The following is a 24,003-nucleotide window of genomic DNA, read 5'->3' on the forward strand; positions in this document are numbered from 1 at the left end:
CTTTTAACATGCAAGGTTGGTTTAAATGTTTGGTATCTGAACTTCTGATAAAGAGGTGCGTTGAACCTTCGTCAAAAAATCTTTGTAATTTCACCACTTTCCATTTACTGTAGTACATTTTCTTCATTGATACCTTAAGCAGAACTGTTTTTAGTACACGAAGTCTAGGTTAGCGTCGTCACGCGTTATAATTGCTGACACCTGACTTTTGGGTTTGGTCAATGTAGAAAGTGCCCCCTAGTGTTAGAAAATACGTTTCCATTGGTGAGACTGTTACAACCTCGGTAGGCTACAGAGAACAGGCAGAAAGATGGGCTAAGTGTCTGCATAGCTAGAAATGTTTAAACTGGTTCGGCGCTCTTAAATGAGTAGCTTATACATTAACATCATCAGCGGACTTACATTTTCCTCGGTTATGGAGTGGATTACTGTTTTAGTGTTTGGATCATCAGAGAAGCTACTGTACGCAAATGTGAGCACACCTGATGAACTGTTCCAGCGCATGCACCCAAGACCAGCGCGCAAAAATGTATCTGGCACCTTGATCGTATAGGCAAAATCGATTTTAAGAAAAGACGATTTCAGTTTTTTCGTCCAACAGCTCATTTAGAAATGATGACCTTCCAAGTGAGTTTGAAATGAATAAACGGTAAGTCAATTGCTTGCGCATATAACTTGGCAATTTGTTACTGAGTGACAATATCTTTGAACAGGAGGCTGTTTACTTGTCGACATTTTTCATTTACATGCTACTTTTATTCTTAGAGCTATCTGCTTTTGTACCTACACTTTCAAACGGATCTGCCTAAAGTTAATAAAAAATAAGATAAAGCTGATAAATGCTGATATTATCATTCCTTCTTAATTTATTTATCGCCAGTGTATGTATAGTCTTCGCCCATGGTCTTCGTCGATAAGTGTTTTGACATTTCAGATGTACTGAGTAATTGGGCAGATTTCAAAACACATTAGTTGCTTAATGAAATGCCCATTTGAAATTAACCGAAGCCTAATAGCTGTACGAGATCGTCCTCATGGGATAGGTAACTTTTTGGATAATGGACTGTAGGCTGCACTAGGTCAGTTAACTACACTTCTTGCCATGCCGACCGGTATGACGTAGATTTAATGCAGGGAACATTTTTCCCCACCCATGTATTCCAATGTGTGTTTGAGACAGAGCAAGTAAGTCACTTGAAGTGTCCTCCCACACTTCAAACCCGCTAAAGCTCTCAAATCTCCAACATTCCCTTTAGCATGGATGCAGGTAATGTGATATTATGTTGGATATCTCTTCTAGCCCGTTCCATTACTGGGGCATTTTGAAGCAATGACTATGTGTGATTAGCCTACATATAAGGCGCTCATGATGGCCAGCACCAAAATGGTCTATTACAACAGAAGCATAACAGATTACGACTATACTTCTAATGTAACAATAGAAATTGTGGTAGGCCCTACATAAAATATCTGTCTACATTTGAGAGCAAACATTTTTGAATTACATAAATTGAGTTCATCAGGGTTGGCTGTTGTAATGCCACTCTTAACTGAGTCATCATTGACTGATCCATTTTGAATGTCCCTCAGGAATCCATAACTACCATATCTTCATCACAATACTTCTGGAATACAGCACGTAATGCTGCCCATCTATTCGAGCAGTAATGAGCCTCTTCTTTACATCATCAATTATGCATTTACGACTGCAGGTGATTCTGAGATTCTGAAATTCAATCTGAAAGGATTCATCTGAACTGAGCAATCATTATCCTTTATTAGACAGTTACAAAGAAATGGTTGATTTTAAACATGTGAATCAAAGTACACTTGATACATTTTATTAAATGTTACCACAAACCACAATTATTCTGTTTCAAGTGGTTGTCTTCTCAGGGTCCAGCGACACTTCTCCCTACATGGCATGTTCTTCACCACAGTTGAGGTGGACTCAGAGGAGTTGGGTTACTCTGCCAGCTTGCCCAAGCAATCAAGCAAAATCTATAGTCTCTGGCGTTTTGGTCCCAAGGCACCCATGATTGCAGTCGACATCCTTATGGGCTTCCATAAACTTTTGTTCCATATTTACTCCCCGGGACCTCACACTGCCTGTGTTCCACACCCTCTTTGTGTTCTCCCTCTAGACAGACTTATCTACTCTGTGTTAGGTGTTGTGAGTGCACAGTACACACAACCAAGTGACAAAGTAGCAAAAACAATCTCAAGACGTTCCAATAATTGGATTTCAAGCTTCCTCTGTCACAATCCAATTGTGGTATTGACGAGAAAACAGAACTGAAAACAGGGCCTTATAGTGTAGTCATGACTGTGAATATGTTGCAGTGAGGTTTGGGTGCACCTTTCCTGCAGGGTTGTGTTACAATCAAGGCGAATGTATCTGCGATGGGGAAGACAAAAACAGATAAGCCGTATCAGATCTGTGGTTATATCCTGATGCAGCTGACGTTGATTTACCGTAATGATAACATCTTAATACAATCTACTTCAGGGCTGTCTTTACTTCCGCCAAATGTATAAAGTAACAGATAAGCAGGAGCTTAGTACAACAGGAAAGCGTATGTAAAAACCTTGCCATATTGCAGCTATTCTTTCTCAGTAAAAAATGATGTTTTTCTTTTCCAAAATATTATTAACCCCAATGACCAAAGTTATAGAACATCTTTATATGTGACTGACATATACAACAGTAATGTTGTTGCCAGATATTTAAAGAGTCAACAATATTATGTTGGAAGCCAACCACACAGGTTTTGACTGTAAGTCAAGTCAGGTCCTTGGGCAGGACTAGACACAACTCCCAGCCAGGGATCTGTCTACTCTATCTCCCCAGAATTTAGATCCTGAAAGCAACTGTCCATCAATGTCTGGGCGACAGTGAGTGTGTTACAGACTTCTCTGCTGCGGCGCATCAGTCAATGTCCTTTCTCTTTAATGTTGGCCTGGCTTCAGTTTAGGCTGTCACAGCAGTGTTACTCATCTTAGTCCCATAAAATGTGTTCCATATTTAAAATGAAAAGCAGTGCTCTGTCATAAGTAAGTATTATACTAATAAACTGATGCCTTCAATTACATGAGTGACTGTAGGTTCTTCAGTCAAGCTTCTCTAGTCAAGCTAGTCCTATAAAATGTGCTTAATCTTTTGTCTGCATTAAGTACAGTGTCATACAACTAATTTAATGCATTCAATGAAATTTATGAATATTACTGCAAGTCATTGATATCTTCTTTGATCCGTGTCAAGCAGAGACTGCAGGCCTAATGACCGAAAACCTTGTTGGAGTTTCAGTCAGGCGTAGGTTAAGAAATCAGATATTCTTGAGTCATGTGTCTGGAGCCTACTGTGGTTGTGTAGGAGTTGTGTAGGAGTTGTGAAGGAGTTGTGTGCTTGACCAACAGGACTCTGCCTGTCTCAAGTGTCCCAGAGTGCCATCATACAGTATCTTCCTCCACCAGGGCCCAGAATAGGTGCCCCTCTCTTCAACATCTGACGAAAACAGTTCTCCCTTCTTCCTGTTCCATCACACATGGATCGGTCTCTGGACTGGCTAAAGGAAACGAGTGGGTTATATGAGCACTGCGATATGCTCTGGAAGGAAGAATGCCAATTCAGATGGGGAATGGAGATATTACTGACCTCTCCTTTCACCTGTCATTATCTTTCATTTGAGCTTTTCTTTTGTTCCATGCCATTCTCTCTCTCTCTCTCTCTCTCTCTCTCTCCCCTTCTGGAGAGATCATATTCGCTCCTCTGTCCATCTTCATTTGTTTCTCGTCATTTTACATTGATTGCTCTGGTAATGGGCTCAGCAAAAAGGTTTTACCACTTGGGCACAGTGTGAATTGGTGACATTAAGGGTCTTTGAAAAATTGAATCTGAGTATTTGGGGCGGTGATGGTGGCTTTTCATCGTCCGTGTGGATGGATTTGTTCGGCCCCCCACTTTTGATACAGAGACTCCAGCTTGATGTTATGGTAATATGAGATCACTATTGCAAACTCCAATGTAGAAAGGTCATCTGTCCTCCAGTTGAAACGACAGCTGATTAATTGCATCGTTTGCTGAGTCCCTGGGTGTGACTACCCCCCCCCCACACACACACACACCTGCTCTCTTTACATTGACAGCTGCTGATTTAGCTGTAGTCCTTCAACCATCACACTGAAATTACGGATGTCGTGAAAGTTGTGTTACTGTACTTGAATGACAATAATTTGTAGTTTCCTGTCTGTGTATGACTGTTTCACTCAGTGGGGATAGCTTGGTGGCTCTGTGGTTTCGGAGCCGTACACCAGGACAAGGGCCGAGGTTTTTGAAGCTCAGTGAGCCTCTTGGCATTATGTAGTGCCGTTATTAGCGTCATGTGTAATTTAGCCTCGTGGAATGTTGAATTATTCATCCACCACACAAGCTTTGAAGCCTGTACTGTTGCTTTGATATCTAAACGGTGCTCTTGCATAGATACCATGTGGATTGTTAGTGTTCTGGACCTGCTTCACAATATCAATTTTTATGAGCAAAAAAAAAAATGTTTTCTCTCTCTCTCTCTCTTGCTCTCTATTCATACTCTACCTTTATTTATTTTTGCCATAGAAGAAAAAAGAGAAGTTATTAACTCATCAATTGATGATAAAACCATGACTACTGAATGATCAAGGGGTTGTGAATGGCAATCAATTGTTAGCTCATCAACAGGAGGGGTGTGTCACTATCTTAACAGCCAATCACAACCCTACTATGTTCCTAAGTGCACTTAAGACTCATTGTGTCACACTCTGCCTGACATTACCATACTGACACTTATGTTATATTTCCATTTCAATCTAGAACAATATGTGCAGCTGGAAATTGGATTTTGACCTTCATAATAGTTTGGGGCCATCATTTCAGCGTCCATTTAGCCTGAAAGGCAGGTCATGGACACAGGTCATGATTGGTCAACTGGAAGAGATTCGTGCCTGGAGAAATTTCACTAACTGGGTTACACTTGCGTTTGAGACCAATATGACCATCTCAGTCCAGAGTTATTTTAGTATTGCATCACTGTTGACTGGAGGCATTTCTAAACCTCATTTGAATCCTCTGTTTAATGAGAGCCTTGAGTGTTTCTGTGAAACACACTCCAAAGAGGATACATGATTGTTCTGCATATCAGCAGGCAGAGTGTTTGAGACACATTAGCTGTGATCTTTGGAAAAGATTAAATAAAATATTTATTTTTATAAATATACATTGCCCATATGAAATTCAGTCTGCCAAAATGTGTTTTGCAAGACCCTAGTCAAGCAAGAAGGGCCTTACTGTTCCTGACTGGTAGCTCCATTGGTTAAAATAAACCTTTAGGTTTATTCTGTTAAACATATTGTGCAACTAAATTATGGTTTTGTAGGTAAAGTGGAAACACGGTAAACACTTTTCCTCTACCGCCGCCACATGGCGGTGTAAAGTAATTTCATTCACTTCTAAGCGCTATTTGTTATAGAAAAACATGACAGAGTCACAAAGATCTAATAATTACGCTCAGTTTTTGAGCTCAATTGTCATAACCAACTGCATTGTATTCATGGGATGTAGTCCATTTCATTATTTTTTTCTTTCAACTTTTTATTTATATAGAGACAGTTTGAGAGAGACAGGAAAGCAGAACTAAAGAGAGAAGGACATGGAAAAGACCCCGGGCCGGAATCAAACCTGGGCCCCTGAATTAGCCTTAACCTGAATGCTACACGCTCTACCCACTGAGCCACTGGCAGCGACCACAGGCTCTGTTCTAAATAGGGTTCATCATGAGCCCCAAGGTTCCCATGCCGACCTGCTTGTATTCATGCCGTGTCCCGGGATCGGCCCACCTGTCAGTCGTATTGACTCAGCTGATGTCTGTGTTGAGGAGCTCTCTGGGGGCATGGAGGGAACCATGTCCACGATGAAAGCTGCCACAGAAACGTTCCGTCAACCATGTCTGGATAAATGAATTAGCCTTCCAACAGTGTCCTTCAGCAGTGTCTTGTGTTTGCTTGAACGTATGAAGCAGGGTATTTAATTGAAGTCGCTTGTGTACTTGCAAGTAAAAAGCCAGATATGCCCTTCAGTCAGGGCTGTGCACATGTCAGATAAAGCCTTTAAGGATTAGCATGCAGCGTATCAAGTGGCAAAAACATTTATTGAATATTTAATTCTGTTTTCCTTGAGTACACTTTTACAGACAGCATTTCTTAAATATCAAAATGCATCAGTGTTCAATAGTTATACCAAAACACATCGTCCTAGAATTTATCAGTCGCCTCCTCTTTTCTCTGAGCGTTGGTTTGTTTCACCTTATCTTTTTCTCAATCTACAGTCTGGGCTGTTTGCCGGCAGACAACAGGCAAAATGGATACTAATTAAACTGGGGATTTAAATAATTAGGCTTAAGGCGTTTGTTAATACCTCCTCACATGTTATTCTAAATAATAGTAATTAATTCTATCACACTCAGGGGATATAGTATATTTGTCGAGAGTGAAGATATCGAAACATTGAGTCGAATCAGAACTGTAGTTAAATTTCTCAATGTGGCCTTCACCTTTACAATCTTTCCCATTGTGTTTGATAACAATTGTTGTTGTTTGGGTTCAGTGTGTTTATCAACCAAATGACATTACATACAAATCAGAATAATCATGAGCTTTCAACCCTCCATAAACATGACTGCCCCTCCACACCTTTATCAAACGACTATTCTCTTCTTAGTAAAACTATTTTTTGTTGCAGTAGATAGCAAGGACAGCAACAGAACATGTGTAACTGTACGCCATCTACAAATTCTGTTGAAAATGAGATACTGACAAACTAATTGTTTTTGTGTGCCTTTTCAGTTGTCAGCCTCAATATTTAATAATAACTGGTCTCTTTCCGTGTCGTCTGTTTCAGGATGACTACTGACTGAGGGAATATTATCTCCCTGGGTGAGAGAGAGTTTCTATCCCCAAGTGGACACCGGGCTCTGCCCAGGGATGGAGATGGAGAGGTACCAAGGGGAAAGTTCCATGGGGCCCAACATCACTAACTGCACAGGGATGCCCCCCAGCGCTCTGCCGGCGGCAGTCTTCTCAGACAGAATGGTTGTTTTGGTCGTACTCCTAGGGCTCTTCAGCCTACTCACTGCGCTAGTCAACATCGCTGTTATTATCGCCATCTGCACCACCAAGAAGCTCCACTTGCCTGCAAACTACCTCATTTGCTCCCTGGCTGTCACTGACTTCCTGGTTGCTGTCCTGGTGATGCCAATCAGCATCCTCTACATCTCCACAGAGACGTGGTCATTGGGCCAGGTGGTGTGTGAGGCGTGGCTAAGCGTGGATATGACCTGCTGCACTTGCTCAATCCTGCACCTCTGCGTCATAGCGCTGGACCGCTACTGGGCCATTACTAAAGCCATCGAGTACGCCCGCAAGAGGTCTGCACGCCGCTCGGCCGTGATGGTGGCCGTCGTCTGGGGGATCTCCATCTTCATATCCATCCCGCCCCTCTTCTGGAGACACCGGCCTGGCAGCCAAGGCCCCGAACAGTGCATCATCGAGCACGACCACAAGGGCTACACCATCTACTCCACCTTTGGGGCCTTTTACATTCCCATGACTCTCATACTCATCCTCTACTATAGGATCTACAGCGCCGCCAAGACTCTGTACCAGAAACGAGGCTCCTCCCGTCACCTGAGTAACCGGAGCGTGGACAGCCAGAATTCTCTCAACCACTGCCGCGTCGCGCACACCCTCTGTGCGTCCGACCTGTCCACTTCAGACAACACTCTGGAGTTTGACAGGCTCAACGTCACCATACGCATCCCTTCCTTTGAGGCAGATTTGGAAGGGATGGATGAGAGGAATCAGATATGTACCTCCCGCGAGAGAAAGGCTGCACGCATCCTTGGACTTATCCTTGGAGCTTTTATAATTTGCTGGCTGCCTTTCTTTATCAAGGAGCTTCTTGTGGGGCTCAGACTTGTAAATCCCTCCCCACAAGTCTCTGATTTCCTAACCTGGCTGGGCTATATCAACTCGCTCATCAACCCTCTCCTGTACACTAGCTTTAACGATGATTTCAATTTGGCGTTTAAGAAGCTTTTCAGACGGAAGGAGCATGCTTAGCCAGTCCAAGTTGAAAATGCTACCCGTTAGAGAATGTATGCAAAAATATTTACATGCAGTGTGTTGCATTTGTCCATGCTACTTGTGTGATGTTGTGCTTTTCTAAATAAAGGTCTTATCAACAAAACTGTTTAACTCGCCCGTTTTATTTAAGTCTTAGAGATGACTTCCACCTTCCACTGTTGAATAGGCTGTACAGGCCTCATCCAGCTTTGACATTTTCAGTTGCTTTATAGGACTAAACAGATTATACATTAACAAAACAAATTAACCAAATCAAAACACAATCAATACATCCTAATAGCGATTAAAGAAACGTTGTTGCTGTTTAAAGCTAATTTCGCTCGTATCCAATCAGACGGAATCAATAGGAATTTGACATAATTGTTATTTTCTGTCATACGTTAGTAATGCATTCAGGTCAATGAAATCATTTTCTAACAGTAGAGGGCATTGTTTACTGCGTCAGTGCGTAAAATTGTGTCCCACGCTGTTCGCGTACGCTTTAGTGGTACGCGCTGGAGTTGGATGTGAAGATGGCGGACGAAGAGGCCGAACAGGACCGTTGCGCACGGAGCGACACCAGTGCAACGATAGTGTCACTCCGAGAACGACTGCAAGAATTAGCTGTAGTGCTAAAGGACTGCGCGGACTCTGGAGAACAGTCTTCTTCTCAGTATTGCCAACAATTTTGTCAGGTTTGTCAAGCGTTTACTAGAATTATTTCTGACTGTGCGTCCTGGCCATTCCCAATAGAAAAAGGCTAGCTAAGCTAACACCCTACTGAGCCATTGCTTTGCAACAGCAAACCATTGCTTACCAGTGGAGAGCTAGCTTTCTATGTATGTTTTAAAGGTACCAAAAGAACCACGACTGTAAAGCCGCGGGTACGGTTCATAGAATTCAAAGTGAAAGTAAATGTGTTGGTTTAGTTAGCGTAGCAAATGATGGGACACTTAGCTTGATAGGTAGCTGGCTAGCTAGCTTTGCTTCCTGCTAAATCTTGTCAACTAGCTATGCTTCCTAACATATCATATTGACATCTTGTAAGGTATGTCATGACTCAACTAGCTAGCAATACATTCGGCTGTCGGGTGGATCTATGGAAATTGCCAGTCTTGTCTTACGCAGCAGACGAGGTGATATTGACAGCTGTGGTTAACATCAACTTGATGCAGTACTGCAGTGCAGTCTTAAACTATGGAATGCACAGAATCCCATTCGGTCAGAAACGTTAATTCCTCGTTTGCACAGTAATGATAGGAACACATAGTCTAGACTGCCTATTCAGATAGTCAGGGTCGTGCATGAGTTGTATTATAGGGTAGCAGTAAGCGTGGACATGCATCCGTGAATGTATTTATGATGGATTGGCCTCTGATTTTAGGTCACTTTTGTGTTTGTTGTTTGGTTTTATGGCAGCATTAGGGTTAAACTTAGACCTATGATCTGCTCCTGATTCAGAACTGCACTATTTGGCCAAGGTTTTTGGCTTCTCATGTGTTGGGAAATGGTGACAGTTGAACTTGTTTTTGATTTCTATTTGAAAGGACAGGATCAGTTCCTCCAGTGTTTGATGTTTCAGCCACTGTGGAAGTAGAATATAAAGCATGTTTCACACACATCTTTGACTGGAGGCAATAAGTGTCTGGCTTGTGTTGTGGGGGAGGACTAGCCTAGAACAGTCTCTCTCAATCTAAGGCTCAATGTGTGCGTCTTTAATTTTTATTTATTTAAAACATTTCAAATTTTCTCTTTTGGAAATGTAACAGTGCAATGTTCATTTCCAGATTTGTTTCTCTCTCAGTGGAGAAGCAGCCTGTGTTTGCTACTTTCTGCACTTAGTGTGGATTTCAGTGAATGGATGCCTAAAAGATGCCTAATCCCCCGGAGGCAAACTGGGATCCTAGACACACTGAGAATAACAGTTTTTCCTGACCGACTGAGTGATGTGTGTGTGCATCTGTGTGTGTGCATCTGTGTGTGTGTATCTGTGTGTGTGTGTGTGTGCATCTGTGTGTGTGTGCATCTGTGTGTGTGTGTGTGTGTGTGTGCGTGCATATGTGTGTGTGCGTCTGTGTGTGTGTGTGTGTGTGCATCTGTGGTGTTATGAGCTGCAAGCCAGCCGTCCTGCACAGCATTGCCCCGTGTCCAGGATGTTGCTGTGGGAGTGTTCTGTCTGGAGAGTCATTTGAGACTCTGTTGCCCCAGGTTGTGTGGAACCTGATGAATATGCATGCTCCTCCAGGACTGGGCTGGCTGCTGGCTGCTGGCTGGCTGGCTGGCTGGGCTGGCTGGGCTCCCACCCCCTCCTTTTTTCTTTGTCTAATTAGGCCTGGATCAACTACAGAGTAGTGAGTAGGATTCTAATGTGTGCTGGGAGCAAAGTCCTGTTCGTTGTTTTCTTGTAGCACAGGGTGTTTGCAGTGCAAACTGCAGGAAACCAAAGATGGGCGTTTCTCTCTTCACTTAACCCAACCAGCGGAGCTGTTTGGTCCAGATTTTCATTTGTCAGCAATGTCTTGTAGGGTCAGTTTACCCTTGTGACTTGTCCCAATTAGAAGGTCAACAGACAACATTATGGATTTGTTCAGGAACTGATCACTCACTTTAACATAGTTAGAAGATAGCTTTTTACAATGACACTGCGTTTGACTTAATATCCATTCCAGCTTTTTTATTGGTGGGGTCTGATTGTGCTGTATAAAGGCTGTATTGTATGACAACTGCATGGTAGCCACAGCTTACTAATGGACAGATGGCAGCTCCCTTTGAAATTAATTACATGACCTCTGACATTATCCATGTCTGGCAGCTAAGATATGGTGCTCTGGTTATCTGGTGGATTACAAGACCACTTGTGTGTTTCTGCTATGAATAGCACTTTTTGCAGCCAGGTGTACATGAGTGGTTTGTGTATATTTTTCAACTGCTGTAGGTTCCTTGGGGGGGGGGGGCTGTCATGCACACCTGCAGAGGAAAAGAGAGAGGGGTCAGAGAGAGCGAGATGAAGGATGCGCAGACTAAATAAGATGCTGCTGTTGTTTTTTGTTAATCATAACAGCAGCCTCCATTGTGCAGGTTTCCCAGCACTGGATGTGAAGGATATTGTTTCTTTGTTTCGTCTGTAGTTGAAGGTTATGCGCAGATGCATGATGGGAAGAGAGAGGAGTCTGGTGTTGTCATCAGGAGGCTACCTGCTGAGATAATGGATCTGTCTGTGCATGGCTCAGTTCAGAGCATGCCTCATGCTCTCCTCTGCAGGTGAATATCCTGGCAGACCTTGCTAATTAAGTCTAACACTAGTCCTTCTAATGAACGCCTTAATAGAAATATCCTCAATGGACCTGGTATTGTGTTCAGCTCTTGATTAGCATTGCTTGGTACGTTATTTTGTTATTTTAACATGAAAGCTAAGTGGATGGTACCCTGTGGGGTTCGCCTGTATTTAGGCTGATTGTCCAATATCAAGTCTTTAGGAAATGTTTACATCTCATTATTTGAGAATGAAACTTCTCTTTATTTGGAGGTTTGACTGTTGACTCTGTTTACAAGTATGTGTTTACGAATCTGCTGCAGGCATGAAGTAGAAAAACTTGATCTTTTCGACAGCTTTTGTCCTCAACATGTAATTTGTTCACTGAGTTATATGGGGTTACATTCTAGCATACAGTGTTTCCTGAAGAGCAGAACATGGAGCATACTGAACTCTCCAGGACCTTGAAATGAACTCTCCATGACCTTGCATACCTAGCAAGACTATAGGCCCTTCTAGGCTCCTGTCTGGAAGCCACCCGAGACTGAAGGCAGCCAGACATGCAGTGAAACATGAGCACAGTCTACACTACACCATTATTGTTTGGTGGACATGGTACAGAAGCAGCTTTGTTGAGTTATCTTACAATGTAGGCTAAGACTTTGTTTGGATCCTCTCTTTTATTGTATGAAAAAAACTTGGTTTTCCTTCCTCGCTTTACAGAGAAATCGGTTTTGTTTGTTCTTAGAAGATGAAAGTAGATGTATTTATCATCTCACTATGCCCGTATTTCTACCGGCGGCAGAACTTTTGCTAGGCCTAGTTTTGTACTCTTGTGAAGATCGTTCTTCCCCAGGCGTATCTAGCTCTCCTGGGTCTCACCTGGTCTGTTTTCGTTACGCTGTTGCAAAGCTCCCTCTCTCCCAACCTTGGTGGAAATGTGTTGAACACTTGTTTTGTAGGACACTGGAAAGATCGGCCTTGAAAGTATAGTGAACCTTATGAAATGACTACCTCTGCTCAGTCATCTATTTGTCCTGTGGGCTTATCTGACAAGTACAGCTTTAATTTAATTCAATGAAGAATTAAAACAAAAGAAAGCAGAACGTTTCTGAATTATGTGTTTTTACTCTGCACTTTAAAGACGCAGCATGATATACACAAAAACAATATTTCGGTTTCTTGCTGAATGTTATCAGTGCTTGATTAGGAGAAAAGACTGTGTGTGTAACCTCCCCTTCTATCTCTGTCTGCAGACTCTGGTGGAGTATGCTGGCCGCTGGAAGGTGGAGGATGATCCGTTGACCTTGGTGGAGGTTTACAGAGTGGCCCTGCTGAGCTATGCTGAAGCGTCTCCCTGCCTCTCCACCCAGTGTGAAAATGTTCCCCTTGTGCTTGAAAGGCTCTCGCTGTGAGTTCTAATGAAGGGGATGCCTTTGATTGTTGTTTACTATTTTGCTTCCTCAATTTACACTCAAATACCCTTGAGATATAAACTTCATAAACATGTCAGGACAATTATAGTCTACTTATTACACTGATTTGCTGTACATAAATGTGTGTTTATTGTGTTAACCTCCATCATAACTTGTACCGTTTAAAGTACTTAAACAATCAAAGGAAATTTACCTACAGCGCTGCATGTCTTGATTAAATAATGTTTGGTTTTCCTCTTTTGGGTTTCCATTGCTTTGTGCAGAAGCTGTGTGGAACTCTTGCTCTCACTGCCAAACGAGATCCCAGATACCTTGTGGAAGGAGTTCCAGTCATCTGTACAGGTAAAGGGCACTGTCTCACTGGAGGGTTATGCTTGTCCTTCTGTGTTTGTCTGTGACCTGAACTGGGATATTATATTTCCCGCTCTTAGCTGTCGCGTTGACGTTTTTCTTTGCAGTCCTCACACTCACAGTTGCAAGAGAATGGGATTCCACAGCTGTCGCTGCTGTCTGGCCTGGTCCAGGGCACTGGGGTCTGGACTAACAGCACTCTGCACAGCCTGCTCTCCCATGGGTCCCCACACACAGACCAAGGTGAGGGGGTCAGTCCTGCTCTGGAACCAGAGTGGAGTGTTTTTATCGTGACGTAACAACAACATTTCTAATCTGGTGAATGGGCTCTCCTCTTGTCGTACAGTTCATGAGTTCTTGGCACTGGAGGGGCCTCAACTGCTGCTGATGAGGATGAAGCATCTGTTTAAGGAGAAGCAGGAGGAGAAGGCCCTGCATCTGGCCAAGGCATGCACAGAGTATCCAGAGTTTGAAGGAAAAGGACATTTTAAGCAGATGCACCTTATTTGTTTGTGTGCCGTCTCAGAACAGGAACAGTTGATGGAAGAGGTAAATTGAAATAATCTGTAGGCATCATTAAAAAAAGGTTTCAGAAGGTTTCTGTTTCATGGTAGTGAGAACTTCTGCCACCAGATGGCGGTCTACCACATTACAAGTAGTCTTGGTGACTTGAGGCTGTACTAATGCCGTCTTGGTTGTTCAGCTGTCTAAGGTGGATTGCCGTGATTCTCTGGAGATGATCTGCAATCTTGAGTCAGAGGGGAATGATAGGGGAGCCTTCAGTTTATGCACTGCCTTCCTGACCCGCCAGCTACTGCATGGAGACAGTTATTGTGCCTGGTAACCACGAATACACACTACAGTTCTTTTGGTTAATTTTGACATTGGAATGTGTGAATAATCATATAATTGTTTTCCTTCCTCCATCTCTAGGGAGCTCACCCTGTTTTGGAGCAAACTGCTGAAGCGTCTAGAAGCGTCAGAACAGACCTTTCTGGATAGATGTCGTCAGATGTCCTTGCTGTCTAAAACAGTTTACCACATCCTCTTCCTCATCAAAGTCATTCAGTCAGAGGTGAGTTAATGACATTCACTTTACACTCAATCTTAAAATCAGTTGATTGCGCTCACCATCTTCCACATAACCTGCCCTCCTTTTTTTCCTTTCTCTCTTTTCCAGATGGCCACTGTAGGCCTGCCGGTGTGTATTGAGATGTGCATAAGAGCACTGCAAATGGAATCCAGTGACGGGAGCACCAAGGCCACCATCTGTAAAACGATCTCGTGTTTGTTACCAACTGACCTGGAGGTCAAGCGTGCCTGCCAGCTCACCGAGTTTCTCCTGGAACCAACAGTGGACTCCTACTATGCTGTGGAGACACTCTATAATGAACCTGACCAGAAGCTGGAGGAGGACAATCTACCTGTGCCCAACTCTCTACGGTGTGAGCTGCTGCTGGTGTTTAAGACCCAGTGGCCTTTCGATCCGGAGTTCTGGGACTGGAAGGCGCTGAAACGTCAGTGTCTTGCTCTCATGGGCGAGGAGGCCTCCATCGTGTCGTCTATCGACCTGCTGAACGATAGCGAGAGCCCAGAGGCTCCTGAGGAGGAGGAGGACGGGAGCAAAGGCCCAGAGGACTTCAGAGATGTCACAGACTGCTTTGTGGACACCACAAACGAACTAAAGGAAATAACCGACAAGAGACAAAAGAACAGAGAAGTGAAGAAACTGAGAGAGAAAGGTTTTATATCTGCCAGGTTTAGAAACTGGCAGGCGTATATGCAGTACTGTGTTTTGTGTGACAAGGAGTTTCTTGGTCACAGGATTGTCCGTCATGCACAGACTCATTACAAAGATGGAGTGTATAGCTGTCCAATATGCGCAGAGACATTCACTTCTAAGGAAACACTGGTACCCCATGTAGCATCTCATGTTAAGTTGTCAAGTAAGGAAAGGCTAGCTGCGATGAAAACAAGTAAGAAACTGTCTAATCCAAAAACAGCAGCTCCTGTTATTGCAGCCTTAAAGGCCAAGACAGAGAATCAGCTGTGGACTAAAAAAGAAAATAGTGATTCCCAAGAAACAAATGGGGAGTTCCCCGAAACCGTTCAGGCCAAAGTCTCAGACTTCAAGATGGAATGCAGTGATGAAAACACGTGTCCTGTTGCCAACTGCAGGAAGGGGTTCAAGTTTTTAAAGAATCTTCTTGCACATGTAAAAGCACATGGGGATAATGATGAAGCAAAGCGCTTCTTGGAAATGCAGAACAGGAAGGTGATCTGTCAGTATTGTCGTCGTCAGTTTGTCAATGTCACCCACCTTAACGATCATTTGCAGGTGCACTGTGGCGTAAGGCCATACATTTGCATTCAGCTGAATTGCAGGGCCAGCTTTCTGTCCAACACTGAACTGCTTGTCCACAGAAAAGAGCACGTTATGTTTAAGGCCAGATGCATGTTTCCCAGCTGTGGGAAGATTTTCAGTGAAGCTTACAAGCTGTATGACCACGAGGCACAGCATTACAAGACGTTCACCTGTAATATCCCTGACTGTGGGAAGGTGTTCCACTGTCAGACCCAGTTGGATTCACACCAGGAAGAACATGACACAAAAGAGGAGGAATGCCCAGATCAAGACCTTCAAAGTCCACCAAGCCCCAACCCTCCTCATTCACTAGTGGAGCGGATGCTTTCAGATCAGGCCACCCTCTCAGAGGAGATCTGCAAAGGAAATTTAATAAACTCGGGTAATGAGACACCTCTTCAAACACCAGACAATGTTAGGATGAACCACTCGATTGAGGACGTGTTTTCTCAAGGACTTGTACAAAACCCTGAGCAATACACTGTCAAAAGTGAGCCACCAGACATAGGTCAGTACCCATCTCAACAGGTTCCTTGTTCAAAAAATTCAGTAATCCGGTCTACACATATACTTGATCCCAATCAAAATGTGCATTTAGACAATTCAGGAGCTTCTACGTTTGACTGCATGAGACCTACACCACAGTACCCGCAAGTACCCTCCTACCAAGGCACTAATCAAAATATGCAACATGGCCTATGCACGAATGTTCAGCAAGGACAGGCATTTCCCCAAGATGGACATGGTTGTCCTAGCAAATATAATTCAGACCTTGGAGTATCGTTACAAGGACGTCATCAAGGCATGCTTGTTAATAACCTTCTGGCATCGGGCCCGACCCCACATTACACTCAATCCGCAATGACTCAAACACATCTTCCAGCAGTGGCCCCTCTGCCACCCACTGAGAGCACAATGGCACAGTTTCCATGTTCAGGTTCTCTTGCCCCAACATCTGTGGAGAAACAGAGGCACGAATGTGCGCTTGAAACTTGTACACGGAATTACAGTTCTTACAGGAGTGTTACCAAGCACATGAAAGCTGTTCATCCAGAATTTTACGCGCAGTGGAAACTTTCTAAACAAATTAACAAGGTTTCCAACGCTGCCTCTCTGAGTATTCCCTTTGTTGGAAACCCTGTTGCTGCTCTTCAAACCCATCAGGTCAATGGAGACCCAGTACCTGTATTTCAGAGGCAGAATGTGATCCAGTCACACCCTCACCTAAGCATGACCCCAAACTCAAACCACCCGACTTCATCAGTTCAAAACCAGGCTCTTCTCAACCAAATGGAGAATATACTGGACCCCATTGTACTCTCTCAGTTAGAAAACACCACTAATCAATTTGCACCAATGCAGTCAAATGTTGGAACGACTTTATCATGGCATCCGACCTCTGGAAACAACCAAAACCCGAATAGTTGCCCTTCCCATGAATATCCCTCAAAACAGCAAGGGATGCATGTACCACAAATGGATGCTATCAGTGGAACGCACAACCATGGCCGTCCATCATGTCCTATGCTTGGAACTATGGATAATGCTCTGCAGCCCACTGCCTCTTATGTGGAGAGTCTCAAGGGTTCTAGTCAGTTGGAATGTTCCACATCTCTGTATGCCTCACAGACACAAATCAAATCCAGCACAAACTTTATTGCCCCAGAAATAAAGACAGAGATACTGAATCATATAGAAGCAAAACTCGTACCTGCGGCTAAGGACAGCACAATCAGTTTGGGACATAATACGGAGATTCTTAAAAGTGTCAAGAAAAACAAAAGAACAAAATGGCCTGCCATTATTAAAGATGGGAAATACATTTGCTCCAGGTGTTTCAGAGAATTTTTGAGTCCTAAATCGCTGGGAGGACATTTGTCTAAGCGATCCCACTGTAAGCCCTTTGATGAGACTGACCTGACCGCAGACCTGCCTACGTCGTTTCTCGATCTTCTCAATTCAGAACAATCTATCAATGCTGCCCAGCCTCCACCAGCTGTACAGTATAACCCCTCTGGACTTTATCAAGACAAGCCTAGTCTGCCAGTGACAAGAACTCTAGCAGATTCAAAAAGTTTGTCTAATATCAGTTATCTTCCAGCCAATTTGTCAACATATGGAGTCGGGGATGAACCAAATGATGAGATTCTGAAACACCTTATGGATAATACAAACATTCCTGATCTTTTTGACAATTTAGCAGTTCCCCAACAACCATTACAAAATCCTCGTGGGCCCCATGGAAGTACTGATCGTGGTCCGAAAATCTCAGTCATACATCACACTGCAAACGTAAAGAAGACAGAGAATGAATCTTATAGGGATCCTTTTCTTCAGTCCTGTGACGGTATGTTTGGAATAACAGATTTCTCTGACCCACTCCTCTCCCAAATCCTTTCAGAGAAACCATCTAGTGGTTCTCCTGGCAGTCTTCCCTCAGACCAAATTAACAATTTACTCAAAGTTGAAACAATCACAAAGATGAGAGAAACAAAGAGGATCTCTGATGACGACTCAGGAGGGCAGACAAACGACGGACTGCTGGCTGCAATGGCTAGTTTGGCACAGAATCTAATGTCCAACCCAATGACCCAGATCATGTCACCAGATCCTCAAAATAGTCCAGCAACAGGTCTTAAACCACCTGAGACACAGAGAAAGAACATCGAACAGGATGTCAAGAGAAAACTGAGGGAACAGATTTTAGCAGGAGACTTTCAAAGAAGAAACAGTTCAATTAATTTAACCAGCACTGACACAAACGACTGCTCAAAGAATCGATTGTCATTAAATCCAGCAACCAGTGCTACACATTATTCTGGGGAGCATCAAAGCCAACAGCCGACAAAGAAGATTGAGGTGACCACTGTGGGACAGGTCCATGATATTAACAAAAAAACAAACCCTGTGTATCCTGGCCAAATTCATGGGCCACCAAATCCACAAAGCTTCACTAATTTCAGAGAGCCATCCACCGAACACCAGGAGACACCTGTGCCTACCACTATTTTGGCGAATGATGTTGATTTAGGTCCCTCCCAATCTTCTACAGACCAACAACATTGGATGATGGATATTCAGACTGCATTGGAGAGGCTGGACTTGGACAGAGAGTTGAGTGTCAAACCTCAATCATGTTTCCCACAGAAAACAATCACCAATGACATGTCCCATGAAAATGAGTCTAATGTTTCAAAAGAGAAAGTCACACAGGTCTCTGTTACACAGGTATCTGACGGCTTCGTGAAACCATTTGCCTGTGAGAAAGATAACTGTACATACAGGGCCATGACAAAAGATGCTGTTTTGAAACATCTTATCAAGACTCACAATTACACAGATGAGATGATTCATTCAATGAAGAAAAATCATGAGAAATTTGCCCCATTTAGCTGCCAAATGTGCAGTAAAACATTTACCCGTAACTCAAACCTGAGGGCACATTATCAGACAGCTCACCGGTTGTCACCTGAGGAAGTTTCTAAATTGAACCCAAAGCGCAACACGGGTGGATTTATGAATAACCAGGACCAGACAAATGTCAGTTCAGCCCCTTCCCCCTGTATTCAGACTCTCAGTGCTGCCAACGGACATCGTCCAGTCACGGAAACTATGACTCGTCAGTATTCACTCCAAGATGCGACCAAACAAGAGAACTTGTCACATACTTTTGTACAGTCACTTCCTACTGGAATATCTGACCAAAGATATGATAATACTCACTCTATTGGAATGCAATCAGTACAGAGCCTGTCCAGACACAATCAGCAACTGACTTCATCACCAACAATGTCTAGGTACCAAATGGATGCTCAGAGTGCGGTAATGACTCCTCAACCTTTACCTACAGGTCCTGAGAGTGACAGATGGTCTAATAGACAGTATGTTCCATCGTCTACAGTGCCCAACCAGTACTTACCAAGTAATCAAACTGGAGTCAGTTTGCCAGAAATGACAACTTCAGTGTCAGTGACTACATCAGATGCCCTTCAGACCTGCATTCCCCTACCCGTTGACAAACACAAGGTCAACAAACAAAAAATTCTGAAACCTAAAGTCGATACTCCCAAGAAGATGAAAGAGAAGAAGCCAGACGCAAATGATGCTTTCAGCCCATACAGGCCCTATCGCTGTGTTCATCAAGGATGTGTTGCAGCCTTTACGATTCAGCACAATTTGATCCTCCACTATAGGGCGGTCCATCAGTCTGCTCTGTTGGCATTTGAAGTAAACAATGAAAACGACCAGAACGAGGGGCAGGATGAAACAAACAACCCAGAGATGTCATCATCGTCGCTGGAGGAACCAGAGATTGAGGTCACCCAGGTCACTGAACTTAGGTGTCAAATAAGAGACTGTTCAAGAGTATTCCAAGATGTTCCAAGCCTTTTGCAGCATTACCTCCAGCTTCACAAATTCAGCCTGGATAAGGCAGGGTCGCTCATGTCGAGCATCAACCTTGGCAGGTTCCGTTGCGACCAACAAGGGTGTGCGGCAACATTCACCGCTTTTTGGAAGTACGTTGGGCATGTCAAAGAGGAACATGAGAGAGGAGCGCTATCAAAAGTGGAACCTGTGGACGGGATGTATAAATGTGACGTTGACGGTTGCGACCGTGCCTACGCCACAAGGTCCAACCTGCTGAGACACACGATGAAGAAGCACAACGACATCTACAAACTTCAGCTGGTAAATCAACAAAAGAGTGAGGAACGTTTGAAAATGTCTAAATCAGTCGATGGAAAAGAAAACATCGAGAGCAACAAAAAGAGCCACCAGAAAGGTTGTGACAGGAAGAAGTCCGACAAGTCTAAAAACAATCACTGGACTAAATACGGAAACCCCTCTTTGAAAACGAAGGAGGAAGCATCGGCGTTGTGCATCAAGAGATACACCCTGCAGTACCCCTGCATGATAAAGGGATGTGATAGTGTTATGAATTCCGAGCGCAGCATTATGAAGCACTACATGGGGCATGGCCTGTCAGAGCGATATCTCGAGGAGCAGAGAAGCCATTTCATATTTTGTAAGAAATCCCCCAGGCAGAGGTACCGCTCCGTCAGGAGTGATGACTCAAAGTCAGAGAACTCATCTGAAGTATCGGAGAGCGACGACACTGCAGACACCGGCCAAGAAGGAAGTGAATTTGAGTACTCCAAACCTGTACTGCGGAAGAGGGGGACAACTGAGGAGCCCGGACTGTTCGACAGCAAACCTTTGAACGATGACAGTTCTGAGGCCGCTTCAGATGGCCCTGTAGCGATAAGACGCAAAAGAGGTCGCCCTCAAAAATTACATCTGGACAAACTAGTGAAGCGGAAAAGGGTGTCGAGGTCAACGAGGAGCCGTGCGGTGTATGGTGGGGATAAGGGCTCCGACTCATCATCGAGCAATGCTCTGACACAGGATGACTTGAATTCATTCAAGCCCATGGGATTTGAAATGTCTTTCTTGAAGTTTTTGGAGCAATCCAACCAATCTGAACATTCCCTTAAGAGAAAGATTCATCCAAAAGCCACTGTGTTGTGCAAAAAATCAAGTGCATATCTGCAATCAAAAGATTCCTCCGTTGACTTCAGGAACCCTCAACAACTGACATCTCTTGACAAAGTGAAAATTATTGTAGATGGCGCTTATTCGGACGTTGCTGAGATACTACTGAAGCAACTTCAGGAAATGAGACCAACAGTGATTTTAGAGAAATAGGTATTGTTAGTATTAAGACTGATTGACTGGCTGAATGTGTTTTAAAATATGGTTACTCAGGATTAGACTGGTTTAAACTTGCTGCATTTTTTTTTGTAAATCTGTTTGTTGAATTAACGAATTTAAATTGTTTTTGACAATAAATCTAATAGTATAAACCTTATCTATAAATATTGTTTTTACAGTACATGTACAAAGTTTGGTATAAATTAACAAATTAAGCATGTATGTATTTATGAATCTTCCCATCACATTTTGCCTCCTTTGAAACTGAGATAAAAAGCTCATGGCACATGCTGCCATGTTAAAAATAAATAAAAAATGGTATCCCCATGGGACAGGATTTAACAAAGTAGTCCCTCAAACTAATGGAATGTGATGTTGTGAGTAAAGTTTCTGATTTATTTTGTTAAACATGCCTTGTAAATTTCCAGGCATAGACAAATGTGTGTGTGTGTGTGTATAGTATTTTTTTTTTATCACTTACTGCCACCAGCAGTGATAAGTTAATTGAGATAAACTGAAACTTTATTACAAGTTTTTGTGTACGTGTTTTATTACATTCAGTCATTACATTGTTTTGCTTTTAATAAAAAAAAGACATTTGTAAGAATTATAAATAGAATGGTAGTCTTTGTAATGTACATTAAATGAAAATCCGTCTTAGAGAAGCAGATAGCCCAGTAGATGTCCCAACATCAAATATTAACGAATAATACAATTTATGCGTCAGTTGTGTTTGGTGGACATTGAGTGGTGACTTTACTTTGCAGAATATCTTTATTTGGGAAAGTCTGGAGTTGGTGAGTTGATGACTTATTAATGATATTTGAATGGTAACGGTAATTCGCATCAACAGGAATGTATCGTTTGCTGAACATTTTCCAGCAGTGTTTAGATATAATGTACATCATTTCTGCAATATTCAATACAATGCACAGAATCGATGTGCAGCCCATTATGTAAAGGAAGACTTTCTTCTCCGTGGCTTTGGAGATGTAGCAGTCCACAGTGTTGGGACAAGGGTCTTCACTGCAGCGGAGCAAACGGGGAACATCAAAGCCGCTGTACAGGAAGTAGAAGGCCAATAGGGACCCCACCTCAAAAGTTGTCTTAAAGATGAGGCTGACAATGTAGGTGCACAGTAGGCCTCCATCAATCCTGCCTTTATCTTCGTATAGCTTCCTTTTATACTTGCTTTCCCTGTAGTCGCGGTAGGCCACATGTAGAGCGACCAACAGAGAGGGGGTTGACACCATGATGAGCTGGAGAGCCCAGAGTCTTATCTGGGAGATTGGGTAGAAATGGTCGAAACATACGTTCTCACAACCAGGTTGGTGAGTGTTGCAGACAAAGTCTTTGTTCTCGTCCTTCCACACCTGCTCGGCTGCAGCTACATACACCAGGATGCGGAAGATGAAGAGAATGGAGAGCCAGATCCGTCCAATGACTGTGGAGTACTTATTTACTCCACTCAGGACGTTTTCCAAAAAACCCCAGTTCATCTTTTCTTTGATGTAATAAACCTGCAAATTAGGGACAACAGCCAAGGTCATGGAAATTCGTCATATAACATTGTCTTTGTGACTCTTCTAACGTATAATATTATAGCATTATGTAGGCTATACAAAGAAAACAAACATTTGTTAGTCAAACTGCAATGTTGCTTCCCCATTCAATTTGCATCCCGGTGATTTCCTGGTGTTGAAATTAACACTCAATATACCTTCATTGGCTCTGGTAACGGCTGAAGTATTAACTGTAAACCATATATAATTTAACAGTCTACTCTTTCTGTGACGGAGACGTTTCACACCCATTGACAACCATTTGTCTTTTAGTTATTATTACGAATGTATATTTCCACTCTACGAGGATTACTTTTACATCAAAAACCGTGAAATATCAAATGATTTAAGGAAGAATGAAGTGCGTGTCCAATTTAAAAACTGGGCGCAACAAACAACTTGAAATCTTAACCAATTTAACAATGTGAAAAGGCAGGATGAATACTCACCAATTGAAAAGCGGATTATTCTCTTATTGAGAACTGAAGGTAAAGAGTGGTTCTGTACCCGTATCTTTAGGAACACCTGATAGCCGACACCGATGCCGTGGGTGCAGAGAGCTTGCCACACCTTCTGCAACCAGGTGGACAGGTTGACTGGTTGTTTCCAGAAAATAATTATATTCGTGAAGATATCAAATTACATTTGTTGATGTGTGCACAAGATTTACTCACATCGAGATGCAATATCTGAGCCCTATTTAAAATAGGTAAATTATGTTTTGGTGTTTGTTTCCTCGAAATCAAAAGGCTTCCTTATTTCCAACAAGCGGTTGGAGGCTAAGTTGTCACTATGGACACACACTAAACAAAAAGACTAGGTCAACAGTTTAGTGTTTGATGAAACAACAGAACGATATGTTAAATAGAATCATTCCAAGTGATGGAGGTATGTCATGCAAGTTTAATGAGAATTTGAGGTAGGCCTATTGTATGGCGCAGCAAGTAGCCTATTAATAATACATTTGAAGGCATGAACTTAGTATCTTCAGTGTATTTGTTACAATAAAATTAACAAATATATGATTATTTTAATATAAAGCTATCGCCTGCTCTTAGACGTTGCTGACTATTTCAACAGGCCTACTCCGTGTTTTGCCCAGAACGTTTTTAATATTTTTCACGCGTCTTTCTTTCTTTATTTTATTTCTCCAACCTTTGGGTGGCGCTATCC

At 42.9% G+C, this 24,003-nt stretch overlaps 3 protein-coding genes across 5 annotated transcripts; 2 read left to right on the top strand and 1 right to left on the bottom strand.

Moving 5' to 3' along the window:
- Window positions 1-208: 208 nt before the first annotated feature.
- On the top strand, window positions 209-8,240 carry LOC134024487 (5-hydroxytryptamine receptor 1E). Of its 2 annotated transcripts, none has more exons than XM_062466934.1 (2): window positions 209-649; window positions 6,929-8,240. In XM_062466934.1, the coding sequence occupies exon 2, from the start codon at window positions 7,012-7,014 to the stop codon at window positions 8,146-8,148; it is 1,137 nt and encodes a 378-aa protein (XP_062322918.1). In that variant the 5' UTR covers window positions 209-649; window positions 6,929-7,011; the 3' UTR covers window positions 8,149-8,240. The 2 variants fall into 2 exon arrangements, with proteins under 2 accessions (XP_062322918.1, XP_062322919.1); XM_062466935.1 differs by lacking the exon at window positions 209-649 and adding an exon at window positions 5,659-6,039.
- A 444-nt stretch (window positions 8,241-8,684) lies between these two features.
- On the top strand, window positions 8,685-21,851 carry znf292b (zinc finger protein 292b). Its single transcript, XM_062466933.1, has 8 exons — window positions 8,685-8,846; window positions 12,661-12,815; window positions 13,104-13,182; window positions 13,299-13,434; window positions 13,538-13,740; window positions 13,895-14,031; window positions 14,125-14,266; window positions 14,372-21,851. The coding sequence occupies exons 1-8, from the start codon at window positions 8,685-8,687 to the stop codon at window positions 21,260-21,262; spliced, it is 7,905 nt and encodes a 2,634-aa protein (XP_062322917.1). The 3' UTR covers window positions 21,263-21,851.
- On the bottom strand, window positions 21,817-23,650 carry gjb7 (gap junction protein beta 7). 2 transcript variants are annotated; one of them, XM_062466937.1, is made up of 3 exons: window positions 23,505-23,650; window positions 23,338-23,403; window positions 21,817-22,788 (listed from the first exon to the last, which is right to left on the bottom strand). In XM_062466937.1, exon 3 carries the CDS (start codon window positions 22,765-22,767, stop codon window positions 21,985-21,987), a length of 783 nt encoding a protein of 260 aa, XP_062322921.1. In that variant the 5' UTR covers window positions 22,768-22,788; window positions 23,338-23,403; window positions 23,505-23,650; the 3' UTR covers window positions 21,817-21,984. The 2 variants fall into 2 exon arrangements, with proteins under 2 accessions (XP_062322921.1, XP_062322920.1); XM_062466936.1 differs by having other exon boundaries at window positions 23,280-23,403; window positions 23,505-23,649.
- Between the last annotated feature and the right edge of the window lie 353 nt (window positions 23,651-24,003).

The sequence above is a fragment of the Osmerus eperlanus genome, chromosome 8 (genome assembly GCF_963692335.1).
Source record: "Osmerus eperlanus chromosome 8, fOsmEpe2.1, whole genome shotgun sequence".
NCBI classification, from domain to species: domain Eukaryota; kingdom Metazoa; phylum Chordata; class Actinopteri; order Osmeriformes; family Osmeridae; genus Osmerus; species Osmerus eperlanus.

Bases quoted from the DNA above. Each gene is read 5' to 3' on its own strand.
- gjb7 (XM_062466937.1), bottom strand. From the start codon at position 22,767: ATGAACTGGGGTTTTTTGGAAAACGTCCTGAGTGGAGTAAATAAGTAC.
- znf292b (XM_062466933.1), top strand. From the start codon at position 8,685: ATGGCGGACGAAGAGGCCGAACAGGACCGTTGCGCACGGAGCGACACC. The intron at 8,847-12,660 runs GTTTGTCAAGCG...CTCTGTCTGCAG, and splicing joins ATTGCCAACAATTTTGTCAG to ACTCTGGTGGAGTATGCTGG. The intron at 14,267-14,371 runs GTGAGTTAATGA...TCTCTTTTCCAG, and splicing joins TCAAAGTCATTCAGTCAGAG to ATGGCCACTGTAGGCCTGCC.
- LOC134024487 (XM_062466934.1), top strand. From the start codon at position 7,012: ATGGAGATGGAGAGGTACCAAGGGGAAAGTTCCATGGGGCCCAACATC.